Source organism: Garra rufa, chromosome 3, assembly GCF_049309525.1.
Source record: "Garra rufa chromosome 3, GarRuf1.0, whole genome shotgun sequence".
Lineage (NCBI taxonomy): Eukaryota > Metazoa > Chordata > Actinopteri > Cypriniformes > Cyprinidae > Garra > Garra rufa.
Genome location: NC_133363.1, coordinates 43,611,842 through 43,631,927, shown reverse-complemented (window position 1 = coordinate 43,631,927; position 20,086 = coordinate 43,611,842). Strand labels below are relative to the sequence as shown.

The window sequence follows — 20,086 nt, the reverse complement described above, 5'->3', positions numbered from 1 at the left end:
GTCGGCAGTAATAAGAACCATGTTTCCTTTCAAGATTTTGTCATTTCTAGCCAGTTGTCTTTGGAAATACTTCTGTAATCAGACCAGTACAGGATTACAGGAAACTCACAGTGGAAAAACAACCTTATCTCCGACTCTGTTTATCTAGATGGAGCTGAGGTTACCTGTTGCACACACTGTTCCTATGCTCAGCCTGTTTTAATAAATGCAGGCGTCGTCTTCTCTTCTTGAATGCCCCTGAATGTTTTAGTACGAACACAAAAACCTCTTTACTTGTGCCTTTCTGTGTCGTCTTTAATGTGTCCTTTTCTCTCTTTCACAGATCTACTATATTACAGCAGCAGTTTAATCGTGTCGGGCGGGCAGAGCATGGCTCTGTGGCACTGCCTGGGATCTTGAGGTCAGGCTCTGTCGGCCCAGAAACGCTAAACATGGGTACTATGCCCTCTCCACAACAACAAATCACCACTGGACAGATGCATCTTGGACATATGCCACCACTGGTCAGTCTACATATTCAAATGCTCATGTTCATTGACCAATTAATCACCAAAGTTTATTAACTGTCCAGTATTTGACCTCATATTGCCTTGCTACATAACATAGAGGTTGATCACCACTTTACAGCTGTCACAGTTTAGAACTGTTGGTTTATTAATGTGTAATTTTTGCCATCCTTAATTGGGTGATCAGAGTGCAGCCCAACAGGCTCTCGTGGGAACAATTAACACCAGTATGCAAGCAGTGCAGCAGGCACAGTCAGACCTAGAGGAGGTGGAAGAGCTCCCACCACTTGGAGATGATATGGTGAGAAACTCTCCTGTACTCATTACTATTTTACTTTATTTTTACTTTAGTTCAAGCACGTAGCGCTGAAACCCTATTGTAATTGTTAGAGTGGCCAAGGATCAGCAATCGTCACGTAAAACTGATCGGACAGACCAAACCGTAGAGACTCGAAACTTTGAGGGATGGTAGTACTTCGGTACTAAGGCTCACCCCAATCTACTGCGATTAAAAGTACGAAATCGCTCATAACTCCTTACCGTTCCTAACAGACTCAAGTGTCTTGTGTCGTTGGAATCCTCGGCTCACGTCGGACAAAACGCCTCAGATTCATTCGTCACCCTGGCAAATTTTTTGGGTATTTAGCATTTTTTGAAAAACCTACTTTTGTTTTTCACACGATTGGAGCCAGACCAGTGCAGGAAGATTCTGTGGAGAGTGAACATCAATAATTATCAAAAAAAAAGGTTGAACTTTCGACTCTCCATTGCAAATGGACGCCAAAACGTTTGAAAGGGGCATGGCCGCCTTTACTAAAATGGAAGATATCTTCACCATACTCACAGCGTGTATGTTAGAGCTGAATTACATGAAAAAAGTTGCAGAGCTTGGCCACTTGGTGGTGATATAAGAGGGAAAAAAAAAACATGAAAATGCAACCGTTTGTCCTATTGATGTGAAAATTGGTATGCATGGTCTTTGTCCAAAGTGCCACAAGCAACTATAAGGACATTTGCGTATCTCAAAAAACATGTCCGCCATAGGCAGATGAACTTTGAATACCTATTAGACAAGGTTAACGGAGGCTTATCGGAACGAAACCTGGTGGGCCTGTTTGACTCACAACCCTAAAAGTGTGTGAGAAATTTGAAAGAAATCGGCCACGACTGTATATTGAACGGTTTTTCACACATATGCACAATATTTGTATCATTTGATAGACAGCCTCGTTCCGAACAACTGCTGTCAATCAAACCGTTTGCGAACTTGTCCTAGATTTTTCACTCAATCTCGGGGAAAAAACACTGCAGTACAATTCTCTGTACTCTCTAGGTCATTAATTATCAAAAATAATTACATTTACCTTTTGGGAAGCTATAATGGGGTTGTTTAGAAAAGGGTCCTGTCCAAATGTACCCAAAAGTCTAAACAAAAATTCAAAACTTCACAAAACCCTGTGAGCACATGCGACTGGTGATTCTAAACAAGCATGCAAAGTTTTAGGGAGATCAGACCACAGTTGCTGCTATACCAGTAATAAATGTTGAAAAAACTTCAGAATTCTATAGTCAATTACTTGGATATGCCAAAAATGTCGTCTTAATCATTGATTTAGGTGGGTACAGCCTCGCTAAATAATATGTAATATCTTTTCCTTGTATGCTTAAATGCCTTAAGCGCGGTAATCGCTGCTTGCAGCTATATTTTAATTTGTATTTTTAATATGTTTACTTTAACTTTTTTTTTTTTGCTTTGCTTATTTTAGGCTTCTAAAATGTGGATTCAGAACAAGATGGATGAGTCCAAGCATGATATCCACTCTCAGGTGGATGCTATTACTGCTGGAACTGCCTCTGTGGTTAATCTTACTGCTGGTGAAGTATTGTTTTTTTTTTAAATGTTTTTAATTAGTGGTGAAGATTATTTATACAGCACCTTTTTTTATGTAAGATGTTTCACAACACTTGCTGTACTTTTTTTTTTTTTTTTTTTTTTTTTTTTTTTTTTAACAGTAAACACAAGAGAAAACCTTGACTCGACTTTCAAAAAGCTTTCACCTTCATCTGCAGTGTGTGGATTTGACTGAATTTCCTATTCTATTTTCCAGGTGACCCAACAGACACTGATTATACAGCGGTAGGCTGTGCTATCACCACCATCTCCTCTAATCTGACGGAGATGTCAAAAGGCGTGAAGCTGCTGGCAGCTTTAATGGAGGATGAGGTGGGCAGTGGACAGGACCTTATGAGGGCTGCCAGGACCCTCACTGGAGCTGTATCTGACTTGCTTAAAGCTGTGGAGCCTACATCAGGAGAGGTACGAGCAGAGTAAAAAATGTGCTGTGATTAATCATTATCTGTCATTTTGATAGACTGTGTTGAACATTTTCTGTCATTCCCAAAGTTTTTGTTTCCATTTCCCCAAAATTTCATTAAAGGGGTCCTGAACTGCCTTTTTATTATTTTGTATCATTCTCTGAGGTCTACTTATGTTATCAAAATTATTACATCCAAAACACAATTTAGAAGTAATAAGGTATTTTCTGCCCTGTTTTGATCAGAACGCTCTGTTTAAATAGGTGTTATATAATGTAGTCAGCACAGCATCGTCTTTTAAGTTTCTATCTTTCTGAAAATCCTGCATTGAATTGCACCTTGTTTGTAAACAAATCTGTGGTAAAAAGAAGTAATCAAAGAACCAAGTTTTTACTGACGGTCTGGATCTTCATTAAAATAAAGTTCATCCACTCTTTTCTTCCTGTTGAGATCAAAAGGAAGATGATGCAAAGACTGCGTTTTTCCACAACTTGGCACTGCATGGCATGTTGTTGTCTTGGGAGCCAAATTTATTGTTTTTTTGTGCGTAGACCTGTGTTTTCCACTTTAGTTATTTACACTACATCCATGGATCGTTGATCTTCTGTGTAGGAGGTGTTTATCCACACTATTATGTCATAAAGTGCCATATTCCACAACCTGTCGTTTTGGCAAACTGGCTTAAATATAAGCTGTTTTTAGACTAACATGAAAGTTTTGAGTTCTGAAACTTGCAGGATACTTTTATAGTACAATGAAGTCTTATATGTTGAAAAATTTTAATTTCTCAGTTCATGACCCCTTTAAATTGTATCATAATTCAACTGACTTGCACTACTGTCAAGTCACTTTATACAATACAAACCATTTCAAAGCAGCTTCACAGAAAAACAGAATCAATGATGTGCACTTCATCATATGGGGCACTTTTAAATTCTGCTGCAAAGCAGCTCTACATAAAAAATGTCATGATTCAGCTCAAGTTCAGTGATGATACCATAAGGATGTTGAGTGACAAGTCAATGTTTAATGGCATGTGTGGTTGTGCTTTCTCATGCAGCCACGACAGACGGTTCTGACTGCAGCCGGCAGCATTGGTCAAGCCAGTGGAGATCTGCTTAGACAGATTGGAGAAAATGAAACAGATGAGCGTTTCCAGGTACACAGGTGTCTTTTAAAATACACGATGAACATTTGTTGAACATAGTAGTTTTTGTATGTTTAATCACCCTGAACCTTTGTGTGCTTTATTTAGGATGTGCTAATGAACCTAGCTAAAGCCGTGGCTAATGCAGCAGCCATGATGGTTCTGAAGGCCAAGAACGTGGCACAGGTTTCCGAAGACAGCGTCCTGCAGAACAGGGTTATTGCAGCTGCGACCCAATGCGCCCTCTCCACTTCCCAACTAGTGGCCTGTGCCAAGGTGGAGTTCTCATGCACATGCTTTTAATCCATATTGATTAAAAGAAGAACCTGCGGATAACCTTTTTTTGCTCATGTGTTTGTGTGTCAGGTTGTGAGCCCCACTATCAGCTCCCCTGTATGTCAAGAGCAGCTGATTGAAGCAGGGAAGCTGGTGGATCGTTCAGTGGAAGGTTGTGTGAAGGCCTGTCTGTCAGCTACCAGCGATGGAGAGCTTCTCAAGGCCGTCAGCGCAGCGGCTGGTATCGTCACACAGGCTCTCAGTGACCTACTCACACACGTAAGGAACTACGCCACACGTGGGGAACCCATTGGGCGCTACGACCAGGCCACGGACACCATCATGAATGTTACAGAGAATATATTTAGCAGCATGGGAGATGCTGGTAAGATCATGTACACTACCATTCCATTCTGATTTGGTATACAAGAAACATTTCTTCTTATCATCAGTGTTCAAAAGAACAACATTGTTTAAAACCATTATAAATGTCTTGACTGTCACTTTTAAACAATTTATTGCATCCTTGCTGAACAAATCCTAACTTGTTTTATTTGCTTAGCTTCTCTATGCTGTGTAAAAGGAGAGATGTACTATTCTATCCTATAGGTGAGATGGTACGACAGGCGCGTGTTCTTGCCCAGGCGACCTCTGACCTGGTGAATGCCATGAGATCAGATGCTGAGGTGGAGGTGGATGTGAACAATTCCAAGAAACTTCTTGCAGCTGCCAAACTGCTTGCAGATGCCACTGCTCGAATGGTTGAGGCTGCTAAGGTGGGTAAAAAAAAAACCTGGCTCACATTAAAAACATATTTGTTTGACTATACTACCATTCAAAACAAAAATTTAAGCAGTCTCTTCTGCTCACCAAACTTGCATTTATTTGAAGTACAGCAAAAACAGTAAAAATGTTGAAATATTTTAACTATTTAAAGTAGCTGTTTTAATTTAAATATTTAAATAGATTTTAAAATGTAATTTATTCCTGTGGTTTCAAAGCTGAATTCAGTCACATGATCCTTCAGAAATCATTATTGTTATCTTGAAAACAGCTGAGTAGAAGTTTTGTCAAGTTTCTTTGACTAGAACTCAACTGGTTTTAATAATAATAATAATAATAATAATAATAATAATAATAATAATAATAATAAATGTTTATTGAAAAAAAATGTAGCTTTGATCACAGTAATAAATTACATTTTTAAAATATATTCAAATAGAAAGCAGTTATTTTAAATAATAAAATATTTCACAATATTACTGCTTTTGCTGTATTTTGGATCAAATAAATGCATGCTTGGTAAGCAGAAGAGACTTCTTTAAAAAAAACATTAAGAATATTACTGTTAAAAAACTTCTGACTGGTAGTGTACGTTAAATCTCCAATCCTCTATACCATTAGTTCTCGATCTTTTTGGCTGTTTTCTGCTGTAATGACAAAACTGCTTGTTTTCTAACTTTTTTATTATCAGAAACTGGTATTATTGATATAAAGTTAAATAACCACATTTTATTTTTGTGACTCCAGATGTTTCAAGAACTGTATTTTTTAAATAAAAACAATGGTTATTAAAGGAAAATAAAAACAAATCTGTTTACATTCACATTGTTATGATGTAAAAAAAAAACATGTAAAACAAAGTGATAAATATTCACTACTGTTTAAAAGTCTCAATATAGGTCAATATAAAAAAAACACATTTTCCTCATAAAGGAAGTCTTTCACATTGTTTAAAAAAAATCTGTTATTTTTAACTTTCTATTCATCAAAGAATTCTTTTGTCTACTGTTTTTTTTTTTTTTTTTATAAATCTTACTGACTTTTAAACTGTCTGATGTTTGCTGAGGCCCCCTAGTGGCCCTGACCTTGGCCTCATAGTTGAGAACCACTGTTCTATACCAATTAAATAAGATACATTAAGCATAGCTGTCACAAAAAATCTTACAAATGCTTGAGTATTTAATATGTTGGAGACATTTTTTGCACCAATCAGGCATTTCCTGAGTTATTTTAGGCACCTTCGCTTTAGTGTCTCACTATTTAATAAATCTGGAATGTAAGACACAAGCATTAGACTTGTTAATGTTTGTGTGTTTAGGGAGCTGCTGCTTACCCTGAGAATGAAGACCAGCAGCAGAAGCTGCGGGAGGCTGCCGAGGGACTGCGTGTGGCCACCAATGCGGCTGCACAGAATGCCATCAAGAAAAAACTTATAACAAGACTGGAGGTCAGTGACTTCCTTATGATTTTGATTATGAGAAAAATAATAGAATTTAGACTGTATCATGTGTGATCTATGCAAGGGAGTAAGTATGTAATGCCCACTGACCCTTTGAATGAAATCCTGCACTGAATATCTACTTTATATTTTCAAGAACGCTGCTAAACAAGCTGCTGCCGCTGCAACTCAAACCATCGCGGCATCCCAGAATGCAGCAGCCTCTAACAAGAACACAGCCGCCCACCAACAACTTGTTCAAAGCTGCAGGGTTTGTAGAAGTGTTTGTGAATTTCAAGAGTGTTAGTAATGATAGTCCACCTGTTGTCTTTACAACAGTGTATTCTTTGTATTCACATTTGTTAGGCTGTAGCTGATCATATTCCTCAGCTGGTGCAGGGAGTGAGGGGCAGTCAGGGGCAGCCAGAGGATGGTAGTGCCCAGCTTGCCCTGATCATTGCCAGTCAGAACTTCCTACAGGTAACTGTCAATCCTTTCACTAATTCTAATCACTCATCTGATAACATCACTCTTCTTTAAAAGCTCTCTTTCAATACTAAAATGTCTAATGACATGTTTGTTTTCCAGCCTGGAAGTAAGATGGTGTCTTCAGCGAAGTCCTCTGTGCCAACTGTGACGGATCAGGCGGCAGCCATGCAGCTTGGGCAGTGTGCAAAGAACCTGGCCACCTGCCTGGCTGAACTACGCACTGCTGCACAGACGGTACTGAATCTGTCCTCTCCACACATGTATTTAATAAGTAGAAGATCCTTAATGACTTCCTTCTGTGGAACACAAAAAAAGATATTTTGAATATTGTTGGTAACCAAACAGTTTCGGTTCCCATTTACACACAGTTGAGACCTTGCATTTTATCAAAGTAAGAGGGATCATACAAAATGCATGGTATTTTTTAAGCACTGTCACCTGAATAAGATATTTCACATAAAAGACATTTACATATAATCCACAATACAAAATAATAGTTGAATTTATAAAAATTACCCCGTTCAAAAGTTTACATACACTTGATTCGTAATACTGTGTTGTCAGAAGGAAACATGATGCATTAAGAAAACTTTTTGAATTTGAAGATCAGGGTAAACTTATTTTGTCTTCTGGGAAACATGTAAGTATCTTTTGTAGCTTCTGAATTGCAGTACTAAATAAACAAAAATTATATTTAGGTGAAATAAGAAAAATTCTTTATTCTGTTCAAAAGTTTACACTCCTGGCTCTTAATACATAGTTTTTTCCTTCTGGAGCATCTGTTAGTGTTTGAACCTTCTGTAGTAGTTGCAAATGAATCCCTCAGTTGTCCTCAGTGTGAAAATATGGATTTAAAAATCATACAGTCATTGTTGGAAAGGGTTTAAGTACACAAAAATTCTGAAAAACCAAAGAATTTGTGGGACCTGAAGTATTTTTCTGAAGAACAGCGGGCAGTTTCAGGACAAACAAACAAACACAAACAGCTGTGGATCATTCAGGTAACAACACAGTGTTAAGAATCAAGTGTATGTAAACTTCTGAACGGGGTCATTTTTATAATTTCAACTATTTTTTTTTTTCTCCTGTGGACTGTATGTAAATGTCTTTTAAGTGAAATATCTTCACATAGATCAGTACTTAATAAAAAAATGCATTTTGTATGATCCATCTTATTTTGGTAAAATAATATTTTGCAGATTCTGCAAGGTGTATGTAAACTTTTGACCTCAATTGTACAAAAATAGAAAGGAAGTCAATGGTTACTGAAACTGATTGATCATCAACATTCTTCAGAATATCTTATTTTCTATTAAGCAGCAGGAAAAAAGTCATACAGGTTTGGACTGACATGAAGTAAGTAAATATGACAAAATCCTGTTATGTGATATTTAGGCTCATGAGGCGTGCGGTCCCATGGAGATCGACTCTGCCCTTATAGCTGTGCAGACACTTAAGAATGAACTCCAGGACGCAAAAATGGCAGCTTCAGAGAAACAGCTGAAACCTTTACCAGGGGAATCAGTGAGTTGAGACCTATATAATATCAATGATACTATGATTATAATAAAAAATATGTATCTTTTCAGTATCGACATTGATTGCGTGAATCATGCATTTATTTGTTGTGATGTAATTTGTGTGGGTTAGTTGGAAAAATGCACTCAGGATCTGGGCGGCACATCTAAGGCTGTTGGTTCCTCAATGGCCCAACTGCTAACCTGTGCAGCACAGGGAAATGAGCATTACACAGGTAATGTACCCACTCTTATATATAACATATATTTGGCTCTGTTGTTTTATGTAAAGCTAATAAAAATGACTAACCCTAGCCCTAACATTTTTTTTTTTGGATAATAATAAAAAAAGCAAATAAAATGATTTATTTTAGTTCTATTTGAGAGAATTTTCATTTTCTCTTCAACTTTCAGAGACTGTTTTGTTCACTAAAATATAGCTAAGTAAACACAAACAAACATACATTCTGGTTCACACACATAAATAATTCAAAACACATGAATTGTATGTGTTTGCAGGTGTAGCTGCCAGTGAAACTGCCCAGGCTCTTAAGACATTAGCACAGGCTGCAAGGGGTGTTGCTGCCACCACATCAGACCCTGCTGGAGCTGCAGCCATGTTGGATTCTGCTCGTGAGGTTATGGAAGGGTCAGCTAAATTAATTTCTGAAGCCAAGGAGGCGCTGGTTGCTCCTGGTGATGCAGAAATACAACAGAGGCTAGCGCAGGTGAGAGGGGATGCTTTTCTTTGTCTTATTTCATTTTCGTAATTATTTTTTCACCTTAAATTAAATGTAATAATTTAGCAGATGCTATTATTCATTATATTAATTAACTTTATCATTCAGGAGCCAATAATAACAGTATTACAAAATGTAATTTCAAGAATAAATTACTCTTGATAAATTTAATGCATGCATATTTCAAAATCGGTCAATCAATAAAGTCTTATATATCCCAGACAAGCTGTTTTACTAAATTAATTGTTATGTGTGTCTCTGTTTTGCGTGTTAGGTAGCAAAGGCTGTGTCCCACTCATTGAATGCATGTGTGAACTGTCTACCTGGACAAAAGGATGTTGATATGGCTCTGAAAAGCATCGGAGAGGCCAGCAAAAAACTTCTTGTAGAGACGGTGAGCTACAAACGAGGACTTCTTTTCTTTTGTCGTCACCCAATGTGATCAATGCTAATGCTAATTAATGAAAATGCTCCACAAATATTGTAACTAATGAGTGTTTGGTTGCTGAGCATTTTGTTACTTTTCGTTTTGCAGCTCCCTCCATGCAGTAAGACCTTCCAGGAAGCTCAGAGTGACCTGAACCAGACTGCAGCTGATCTGAACCAGTCTGCAGGTGATGTGGTCCATGCATCTAGAGGGACCACTACCCGGCTTGCAGATGCTTCTGGAAAGTTCAGTGAGGACTTTGATGAGTTTCTGGATGCTGGCATTGAGATGGCTGGACACACCCAGGTACGGTGTGTGGAGCAGAACAGAACATAATAAAGTGAAAATGTCTTCCTTTTCCTGAAATAATAAGCAATGTTTGGTTGTTTTAGAGTAAGGATGATCAAATGCAAGTGATTGGGAATTTGAAGAACATCTCAATGGCCTCAAGTAAGCTGCTGTTGGCTGCCAAGTCTTTATCTGTGGACCCAGCAGCAGGCAATGCAAAAAACCTGCTCGCTGCTGCTGCCAGGTACTTTACACTGTATTTTATGTATGTATATTTTATAGAATCTCTTGTTTCTGTATTCTTAACCTCACTGTTCTGCATATTTATTTAGAACGGTGACTGACAGCATCAATCAGCTGATTACGCTGTGTACCCAGAATGCCCCAGGACAGAGGGAATGTGACAATGCGTTAAGAGAGCTTGAGGTATTATATACACACAGTGCACACTGTTAAGTTAATATTCAAAAATGTGATGCTGACTCTTTTTTTTGGGTTACAGGCTGTTAGAGGACTACTGGATAACCCGAATGAGCCAGTCAATGATCTTTCCTACTTTGACTGCATTGAAAGTGTCATGGAGAACTCTAAGGTAACAGAAACGCAACTGTTATTCGCTATTGGAATGCTAGGATTTTTATTGCAACTATTTATTTTGTACTGTTACAAGCAAAAAACTTTTTACATGTTATTTGAGCACTAAATCAACATATTAGAATGATTTCTGAAGGATCATGTGACACTGATGCGTAATTGGCTTTGCCATCACAGGAATAAATTACATCTCAAAATGTATTAAAATAGAAAATGGTTGTTGTTTCACTGTTTTTACTGTATTTTTGATCAAGTAAATGCAGCCTTGTTACGGATAAGAGAAACAAGAACAAAAATTCTTATAGACACACTTTTGAACTGTAGGGTATATGTGACCCTGGACTACAAAACCAGTCTTAAGTAGCACAGGTATATTTGTAACAATAGCCAAAAATACATTGTATGGGTCAAAATGATCAATTTCCATTAGGATATTAAGTAAAGATTATGTTCCATAAGGATATTTTGTAAATATCTAACTTAATTTGAGTATTAATATGCATTGCTAAGAACTTTAATTTGGACAATTTTAAAGGCGATTTTCTCAATATTTAGATTTTTTTTTTTTTCACCCTCAGATTCCAGATTTTCAAATAGTTGTATCTCAATATATTGTCCTATCCTAAAAAAACCATACATCAATAAAAAGCGTATTTGTTTACAATGTATAAATCTTATGTCTGGTTTTGTGCTCCAGGGTCACATATTATTACAAAAGTGCATAATGCAGATTGCAGTATAAGCATTTCAGTGTGAATCTCATATACTAAATGGGCAAATGTGCAATTAAAATGCTGAACTGCAATATTCATTTAGCCTGTTGATGCAGTTAGATGTTAATGCATATCATTAGATGAGAACTGATCTGTAATCCACCTCTGATATATAGATACTTGGTGAGTCTATGGCTGGGATCTCTCATAACTGCAAGACAGGAGATGTTCCAGCATTTGGAGACTGTGTGGGTGGAGCCTCTAAAGCTCTGTGTGGGTTGACCGAAGCAGCTGGACAGGTATGTAACTACCCGCTCTACCCCTTCGTGTCATAATTTGCTCACAGCTGTTATACATTTTTACCTTTTTCTTGATGTATGTACCAATCATACTTGTTTTTTGATGCATCTCTAGGCTTCTTACCTAGTGGGTGTGTCTGACCCCAATAGCCAAGCTGGACATCCAGGCTTAGTGGATCCCATCCAGTTCGCTCGTGCTAATCAGGCAATCCAGATGGCTTGCCAAAATCTTGTTGACCCAGATAGTAGCCCTTCACAGGTAGCGTCAGATATTAGGCATGTAGTGTTTGGATTTAAGCTGAAAACTTGTCTTTCTGCAACATCTTTATCTGCCAATATATTATTATATGCATGTTTCAGGTGCTCTCAGCTGCCACCATTGTTGCTAAGCACACCTCAGCGCTGTGTAATGCTTGCCGACTGGCCTCTTCTAAGACTGCAAACCCTGTGGCTAAAAGACACTTTGTGCAGTCAGCCAAAGAAGTGGCTAACAGCACAGCCAACCTGGTCAAAACAATCAAGGTTAAACAACTTCCCCTTTAATATTTTTTAATCCAACTCTAGTAATTTTCTATTTCCCTTCCCTTCCCTTCGTAATATTCTATTTCCCTTCTTCTCTCCTACCACAGGCTTTGGATGGAGATTTCTCTGAGGAAAACCGTGAGAAATGTCGTGTTGCCACAGCGCCGCTCATTGAAGCTGTTGACAATCTGACCACGTTTGCTTCCAATCCAGAGTTTGCTAGTGTTCCTGCGCAAATAAGTAGAGAGGTATGAGCTTCTTCTTCAGTGAAATGTTATTCATGATTATGACTTTCTTGTTATTAATGTTATGGTTTTATACTCACAATTTAGGGTTCTGCTGCCCAGGAGCCTATTATTCAATCAGCACGATCAATGCTTGATAGCTCCACCTACCTTTTGAAGACGGCTAGGTCATTGGTTATGAATCCTAAAGATCCACCCACATGGTCATTACTGGCAAGCCATTCACGCATCGTGTCAGACTCCATCAAGAGCCTAATCACTGCTATCAGGTAACACATACTCTCAATTTTGTAGTTTGTATGAGACCTGCAGAATAAAAATGAGCTACTATAAATGCAATTGAAGATAATTTATGTTCATGTGTTTGATATTACAGGGATAAAGCCCCTGGCCAGAAGGAATGTGACTCAGCCATTGATAATATCAATAAATGCATCCGAGATATTGAGCAGGCCTCTCTTGCAGCTGTCAGCCAGAATCTTCCTCGTAGAGACGAAGTTTCATCTGAGGTAAATGTGTGCTTGCTTAGTAGTTAGTGGGTTTATTTTTCTCTTCTATATTTTCTTTTATGTTTTTTCTGTTATTGGAGAAACAATATTAAGATGGCATATTTAGGGCCCTGTGATTTCTGTGATGTGGAAAACGTGGATGGAATTGCGGAATCCAGTCATAAAAAATGAGATTTACTGTATAATGCGGCATGTCACATAATTTGCCAAATGTTGGATGTCTAAATCAAAAGTAGGTCAGTACACTTAAATCAAAACGCGACTTTGAGTAGTGTCTGTGAATATTAAGAAGCAAAAACACTATTTAAATATGAATCCCGCATGTTCTGTGTGTTTCTGTGTGAATGAATGGCGCAGATATACGGCCTAGTTTTCAGCCTCTGCTGCCTCAAAATGAAAACATGAACACATAATGAAAACATAATCTCTAGAGCTGCTTTACCGTTTCTTTTGAGAAAAAATATTGTCGTATCATATACAAAGAGAAACTTAAAGGTCTTCACAGCAACCTGTCAAAATAAAAGTTTGGCCAGGACCACAAAACCAGTCATAAGGTTAAATTTTACAAAACTGAGCTGTATACATCATATGAACATGTTCATATGAACACATGTTCTCCAAATTAGGTTCTTAACAATGCATATTACTAATCAAAAATTACATTTTGATATATTTATAGTAGGAATTTTACAAAAAATTCTTCATGGAACATGATCTTTACTTAATTTCCTAATGATTTTTGGCATAAGAGAAAAATCAAGAATTTTGACCCTTACAATGTATTTTTGGCTATTGCTACAAATATACCCCAGCGACTTAAGACTGGTTTTGTGGTCCAGGGTCACATATTACTTGATGTAATGGTAGTACTACTAAAAATAATAACATTATTATTAAAACGTTATTCTTTAAGGAATATTTACCACAATTTATTTACCAGATAATATTAAACATTTAATAAATGCTGTTAAATAGAAGTTTAATTATTTCAATTAATTAGACATGTTTTTTTGATTAATATTTTTAAATTTAACCAGTAAAACTGAATCTAGAAAAATAAGGAAAAAAAAACAGAAAAAAATGGAACCCTGAAAAATACAAATGGAATTGGAAAAAAATATTTCATAGGGATTTCATAGGGCCCTACATTTACATTTTTATTAAAAAAAATTTTAATGGCATCTTTTTTACTAAGTGCCATGAATGAAGGCAAGTATCACTGATACTGATGACTGGATTTTTTCATTTCTGATAATAAAATTTGTGAACTTCATACAATCTTCACATAAATGTCACATTTAGCTGTGGCTTTAATTTACTGTAGTGTATATAGTAATAGAATGATGTTTCTGTCTCAGTCAATATCAGCTCTCTGTTTTAATGAGATGTTGGTTCATTTTGCACATTGGTTTTCACAATAAATAAGACAATTACGAGCTTTATGTGAGGATCGAGAAATTAAAGTAGGTTTTCTAACTAGGAGTTCTTAACCAAAGTTGTATGTATCAGGCTTTGCAGGAGCAGTTAACGTCTTCAGTTCAGGAGGTGGGTCACCTGATTGAGCAGATTTCCACAGCAGCAAAAGGAGAAGCAGCACAGTTGGGGCATAAGGTTATTAAAATTAATTGTCATGCAGTTTTGATCCCTAATGCATGCCATAAGTATTAACTCAAACCTATCTCTGTCCTTCAGGTCTCTCAGTTGGTCAGTTACTTCACTCCTCTGGTCTCTGCCTCTATGGGTTTGGCTTCTAAAATCTTGGATCATCAGCAGCAGATGAACCTTCTGGATCAGACCAAGACTCTTGCTGAGTCTGCCCTACAAATGCTCTATGCTGCCAAAGAAGGTGGTGGAAACCCAAAGGTACTTCTCATTCATTCAAATACATATTTTCTCCATATAAAATCTCGGATCTGTCAGCAGATTCATTAACTCATTTGTCTTCAGGCGGCTCATACCCATGATGCCATAGCTGAAGCTGCACAATTGATGAGGGAAGCTGTTGATGACCTCTTGCTGACCCTGCATGAAGCTGCTAGTGAGGTTGGCATGGTCAGTGGCATGGTGGATTCCATTGCTGATGCCATGGGAAAGGTAAGAACCCATATAATTTTTGCATTGTAAACTGCATTAAAGGATTAGTTCACTTGCATACTTGCATTCACTTGCATTTCCTGATAATTTACTCACCCCTATGTCATCCAAGATGTTCATGTCTTTCTTTCTTCAATTAAAAAGAAATTAAGGTTTTTGAGAAAAACATTTCAGGATTTTTCTCTATATAGTTGACTTCAATGGTGGCCAATGGGTTGAAGGTCCTAATTGCAGTTTTACTGCAGATTCAAATGGCTCTACACGATCCCAGCCGAGGAATAAGGGTCTTATCTAGCAAAATGATCAGTCATTTTCTAAAAATTTTAAATTAAAATACTTTTTAACCACAAATGCTCGTCTTGCACTAGCTCAACCTCATGCATTACATTAGTCACCAACCCAGTGTTTACAAAGCGAACGTGCAAAGAAAGTCAACCGCCTTTTACAAAAAAAGGTAAAACAACGATGTTGGACGATTTCTAAGTTGGAGGAGAAAGTGAGATTTTTTTGCCCCAACATACTTTTTTGTACAGAGACGAAAACTAACCACTTGTGACCTTTCCAATGCGCGTGCGCTTCGCAGAGCCAGTGCAAGACAAGCGTTTGTGGTTAAAAAGTATGTACATTGTTTGTTTTTTTTTATAAAATGATCGTTTCACTAGAAAAGACACTTATTACTCTTCTAGGATTGTGTAGAGCCCTTTAAAGCTTCTTGAAACTGCAATTAGGACCTTCAACCTAAAGACATCATAAACATCTTGGATGACTTGAGGGTTAGTAAATTATCCGTAAAATTTTAATTATGGAGTGAACTAATCCTTTAATGTAGTTTTTAATTGCATTAAATTGAAAATATTTGACATTTTAAGTGTTTTAAGGATTGAATACAGCCATGTATTGTTTCAATTGTCACCCTGTAGTTAGGTGAAGGCACCCCACCAGAACCAGAAGGATCATTTGTAGAATATCAGACCACCATGGTGAGGTACTCCAAAGCTATTGCTGTCAGTGCACAGGAAATGGTAAGCAATTAAAATGGATTTTCTGCATTTAATGTGTTTCATATACATTTCTTTATATCATAATGATTTATTCATGGACTTTGGTGTCTAATTTCATTGTATCCCTTCATTCTCTCCCTCAGATCACTAAATCAGTGAGCGCACCAGAGGATCTGGGCAGTTTGGCCTCTCAGGTCACTGCAGACTACAGTCAGCTTGCAGTTCAGGGACGTCTGGCTGCAGCTACTGCTGAACCAGAGGAGGTAACTGACATACAGATGCACAGTCAACCTCTATATTTCTCTCACAAACACACACATGCTGACCCTTGTGTTTGTTGGTCTTTGTAGATCGGGTTCCAGATAAAGACACGAGTGCAGGAACTGGGGCACGGCTGTATTGTGCTCGTTCAGAAGGCTGGAGGACTGCAGATCAGTCCATCTGACTCCTTTACAAAGAGAGAACTTATAGAGTGTGCACGAGCCGTCACTGAGAAGGTGCTAAAACACACAAAACCAAATGATACACATTACACTGTGTTCTCTGTTGAAATGTCCATTTTGTCCATATAGTAGTATTGATTTTTAACGTGAATGTGTTTTCTCTAGGTGTCTATGGTGCTTTCAGCATTGCAAGCCGGTAATAAGGGCACTCAAGCCTGTATTACTGCGGCCAGTGCTGTATCAGGGATCATTGCTGACCTGGACACAACCATCATGTTTGCTTCTGCTGGCACACTCAATGCTGAGAATGATTCAGACTCCTTCGCTGATCACAGGTATCACACAAATATATAGTACAATGAGGCAGTTTACAGTCTGCAGTCATTAGTGATTCACTGAAATAAAAATGAGTGCCCAAAATCAAAAATTTGGACATATTGGCTCCAAAAATTTTGTTTTATTTGATCTATTTTATGTATTGAATTGATTTGGGTACTTGTGTTCTAAATGATTGTATTATGTGACAAGAAAAGATGATGGAGGATGAAAGAGTGATACTAAAAAATGAAACAGCACAGGAGATTGATTACCAGAAAAAGTCAATTAGCAGTCAAAAATATTTGACCCCAGAATACCCTGACCAATCCCAATAACATATTCAAGAAAAATGACAATAAACCATCTACCATCAACGCATCTGAAATCTGAATAAATAAGCTTTCCATTGATGTATGGTTTGTAAGGATATGACAATATTTGGCCCAGATACAACTATTTGAAAATCTGGAATCTGAGGGTGCAAAAAAATCAAAATACTGAGAAAATCAAAAAAAGTTCTTAGCAATGCATATTACTAATCAAAAATTAAATTTTGATAAATTTACTAAATTTACTAAATATATCCTAATGATTTTTGGCATTAAAGAAAAATCCAAAATTTTGACCCGTACAATGTATTGTTGGCTTTTGCTACAAGTTGCAAATGTAAATGTGCATAAGCAAGAAGGCAGCATATGAAATAATTCATATGTATCTCTCTGTTTTTAGAGAGAATATTCTGAAGACAGCCAAAGCGCTGGTGGAGGACACTAAGAACCTTGTTTCAGGTGCAGCATCAAGTCAAGAGAAGCTGGCCCAGGCCGCCCAGTCTTCTGCTAAGACCATCACGCAACTAACTGATGTGGTGAAATTGGGAGCGGCCAGCATTGGCCCTGACGACCCAGAAACACAGGTGAGAGACATGGAGAAAGTGATGAGGACAGATGAGAAGTCAAACACAGGGATTTGCCAGCAGGCGCCTGTAAGTCATCATTCTGGAATGCGCATGTGTTATTGTCATTCATCTCCTCGTAGGTGGTGCTTATCAACGCAGTGAAGGATGTTGCTAAAGCTTTAGCTGAGCTCATTAGTGCCACCAAGTGTGCATCAGGAAAAGCAGCAGATGACCCCTCCATGTTCCAGCTCAAGAGTGCGGCCAAGGTACGACTGTCAAAAACACTTTTGCATAACATGAATATTATTCTCCCTTTTCCAAATTTTCTTTCATACCTCAAGAGCACAGAACTTGGTAAGAAACGTCCATCTAGACAATTAGCTGTTATATATTTGTCTCTGAAACTGTAATCTCCCAGTTGTCCCTCAGAAATCTGGCTGCACGGATGGAAATGTCTCCTAACTCAGATATGAGTAAAAGTGTTCTGGTGAGAAGCTCATTCCAGTGTGTGCCATTAATCAGATTAATTATTAATGAGAAAATTAATGTTTTCTTCTCCATCAGCTACTATAATTTACATTGCACACTTAGTCCCAAAAATTGTGCAATTAAATGAACTACTTGCTCTATTAATGGCATAGTCCTGCATGAGTTTGGAGTCATTCATTTTTAGTATTCAAAGAGATTGTGGTTTTACCAATTTAAGATCAGTCTTAGATCTGAGGTATTCTAGTACTGTTATAGATGTGTATTGATATTTTAACTTATATTTTTGTTTGCAGTTTTCATGTTCATTTTAGGTTAAGTTATAGTCATTTTCTTCACATACACACACACACACATATATGTGACCCTGGACCACTAAACTAGTCTTAAGTACCACGGGTATATTTGTAGTAATAGCCAAAAATACATTGTCGATTTATATCAATTATCGATTTAAATACAATTATCGATTTTTCTTTTATGCCAAAAATCATTAGGATATTAAGTAAAGGTCATGTTGCATGAAGATATTTTGTACATTTTATACCTTAAATATATAAAAACTTAATCTTTGATTAGTAATATGCATTGCTAAGAACTTCATTTGGACCACTTTACAGGCAATTTTCTCAATATTTAGATTTTTTGCACCCTCAGATTCCAGATTTTCAAATTATTGTATCTCAGCCAAATATTAGCCCATAATTATATGTCATATCCTAACAAACCATACAATAATAGAAAGCATATTTAGCTTTCAGATGATGTATAAATCTATGTATCTATGGTTTTGTGGTCCAGGGTCACATATACAGTTTTATTTTATTTTTTTAGTTTTAATAATTAAGGAATCATTTCTAATTTTCATGATTTTTTTTTCATTTAATATTTTAATTAACTAAATGTTTTTATTTCAGCTTTATTTTCAGTCTGTAAAAACAATATGTCTTTATAAATTAAAAAGATAGGAGAAAATAAGTTGTGTATAAAATGCTGGTTTTCAAAGATTTAATGAATTTTGCCACTCTTTCTGTAAAAGTTCAATTAATAATGTTCACAGAGGAAGTGGAAGATGTGAAATGTAAATGTATGCCTTCTGTCTGTGTGTTCAGGTTATGGTAACTAACGTAACATCCTTACTGAAAACGGTGAAGGCAGTGGAGGATGAGGCTTCAAGAGGAACCAGAGCTCTGGAAGCCACTATTGAGTGCATCAAACAGGAACTCACAGTAAGTGGAACACACAAGCAAAGAGTGAAGGCACACACTATTTTATTTTTTATTGTTTTAATCATCAATTCTGACCTTAATTTTGACCTGTTTAAAAATCTTGCACAATGTGAAACATTTAAATGAACAATTGTCATCATCAGGTGTTCCAATCTAAAGAAGCCCCTCAGAAATTAACCACTCCAGAAGAGTTTATTCGCATGACGAAGGGTATCACCACAGCAACCGCCAAAGCAGTGGCAGCAGGAAATTCTGCCAGGCAGGAAGATGTCATCTCTACAGCGAACCTCAGCCGCAAGGTCATAGCTGATATGCTGACCACATGCAAGGTGTGTGTATATATATATATATATATATACTTGTTTTTCTGCTTGTGCTCTCTATGCTTTATCATTGATGGATTAGCAAATGTGTTTTTGGTGTGCGTAATGGACTCTAATATCCTCGCTCTCAGCAAGCAGCATATCATGAGGAAGTGAGTGCCGAGGTCAGGAGCAGAGCTCTGTTATACGGCACTGAATGTACCAATGGATATATAGAGCTCCTAGAACATGTCCTACAGGTACAAACACAGTCATTTACACACAATACACATCTGTGTTGTGCTTTGATGGTCCTTTTATTCAGGATTGGTCTTAACCAGAACTCAATATGTGCATGTTTATTTCAGGTCCTACAAAAGCCAACAGGTGATCAGAAACAGAAATTGGCGATGTTCTCTAAAAAGGTTGCTGCAGCCGTCACTGAACTGATTCAAACAGCTGAGGCCATGAAAGGTAAGAGATATTTTATAATGCACACTTTGATTAAG

General features: G+C 37.3%; 1 protein-coding gene across 1 annotated transcript in view; it reads left to right on the top strand.

Moving 5' to 3' along the window:
* tln2a (talin 2a) overlaps positions 1–20,086 on the top strand; it is a 37,577-nt gene that overhangs the window by 8,142 nt on the left and 9,349 nt on the right. The window contains exons 12-50 of the mRNA XM_073837124.1: positions 323–503; positions 694–807; positions 2,273–2,381; positions 2,615–2,823; positions 3,883–3,981; positions 4,078–4,245; positions 4,336–4,630; positions 4,855–5,021; positions 6,347–6,475; positions 6,624–6,737; positions 6,833–6,946; positions 7,055–7,189; positions 8,351–8,479; positions 8,606–8,708; positions 8,992–9,200; positions 9,487–9,606; positions 9,748–9,945; positions 10,032–10,171; positions 10,260–10,353; positions 10,430–10,519; positions 11,411–11,533; positions 11,649–11,792; positions 11,894–12,055; positions 12,163–12,303; positions 12,388–12,569; positions 12,677–12,809; positions 14,319–14,420; positions 14,502–14,672; positions 14,757–14,903; positions 15,824–15,925; positions 16,048–16,167; positions 16,255–16,401; positions 16,513–16,682; positions 17,395–17,578; positions 17,701–17,826; positions 19,159–19,275; positions 19,419–19,604; positions 19,730–19,837; positions 19,946–20,051. Of these exons, the coding sequence (XP_073693225.1) occupies positions 323–503; positions 694–807; positions 2,273–2,381; positions 2,615–2,823; positions 3,883–3,981; positions 4,078–4,245; positions 4,336–4,630; positions 4,855–5,021; positions 6,347–6,475; positions 6,624–6,737; positions 6,833–6,946; positions 7,055–7,189; positions 8,351–8,479; positions 8,606–8,708; positions 8,992–9,200; positions 9,487–9,606; positions 9,748–9,945; positions 10,032–10,171; positions 10,260–10,353; positions 10,430–10,519; positions 11,411–11,533; positions 11,649–11,792; positions 11,894–12,055; positions 12,163–12,303; positions 12,388–12,569; positions 12,677–12,809; positions 14,319–14,420; positions 14,502–14,672; positions 14,757–14,903; positions 15,824–15,925; positions 16,048–16,167; positions 16,255–16,401; positions 16,513–16,682; positions 17,395–17,578; positions 17,701–17,826; positions 19,159–19,275; positions 19,419–19,604; positions 19,730–19,837; positions 19,946–20,051 (5,588 nt within the window). The remainder of the gene's footprint in view (positions 1–322; positions 504–693; positions 808–2,272; positions 2,382–2,614; positions 2,824–3,882; positions 3,982–4,077; positions 4,246–4,335; positions 4,631–4,854; positions 5,022–6,346; positions 6,476–6,623; positions 6,738–6,832; positions 6,947–7,054; positions 7,190–8,350; positions 8,480–8,605; positions 8,709–8,991; positions 9,201–9,486; positions 9,607–9,747; positions 9,946–10,031; positions 10,172–10,259; positions 10,354–10,429; positions 10,520–11,410; positions 11,534–11,648; positions 11,793–11,893; positions 12,056–12,162; positions 12,304–12,387; positions 12,570–12,676; positions 12,810–14,318; positions 14,421–14,501; positions 14,673–14,756; positions 14,904–15,823; positions 15,926–16,047; positions 16,168–16,254; positions 16,402–16,512; positions 16,683–17,394; positions 17,579–17,700; positions 17,827–19,158; positions 19,276–19,418; positions 19,605–19,729; positions 19,838–19,945; positions 20,052–20,086) is intronic.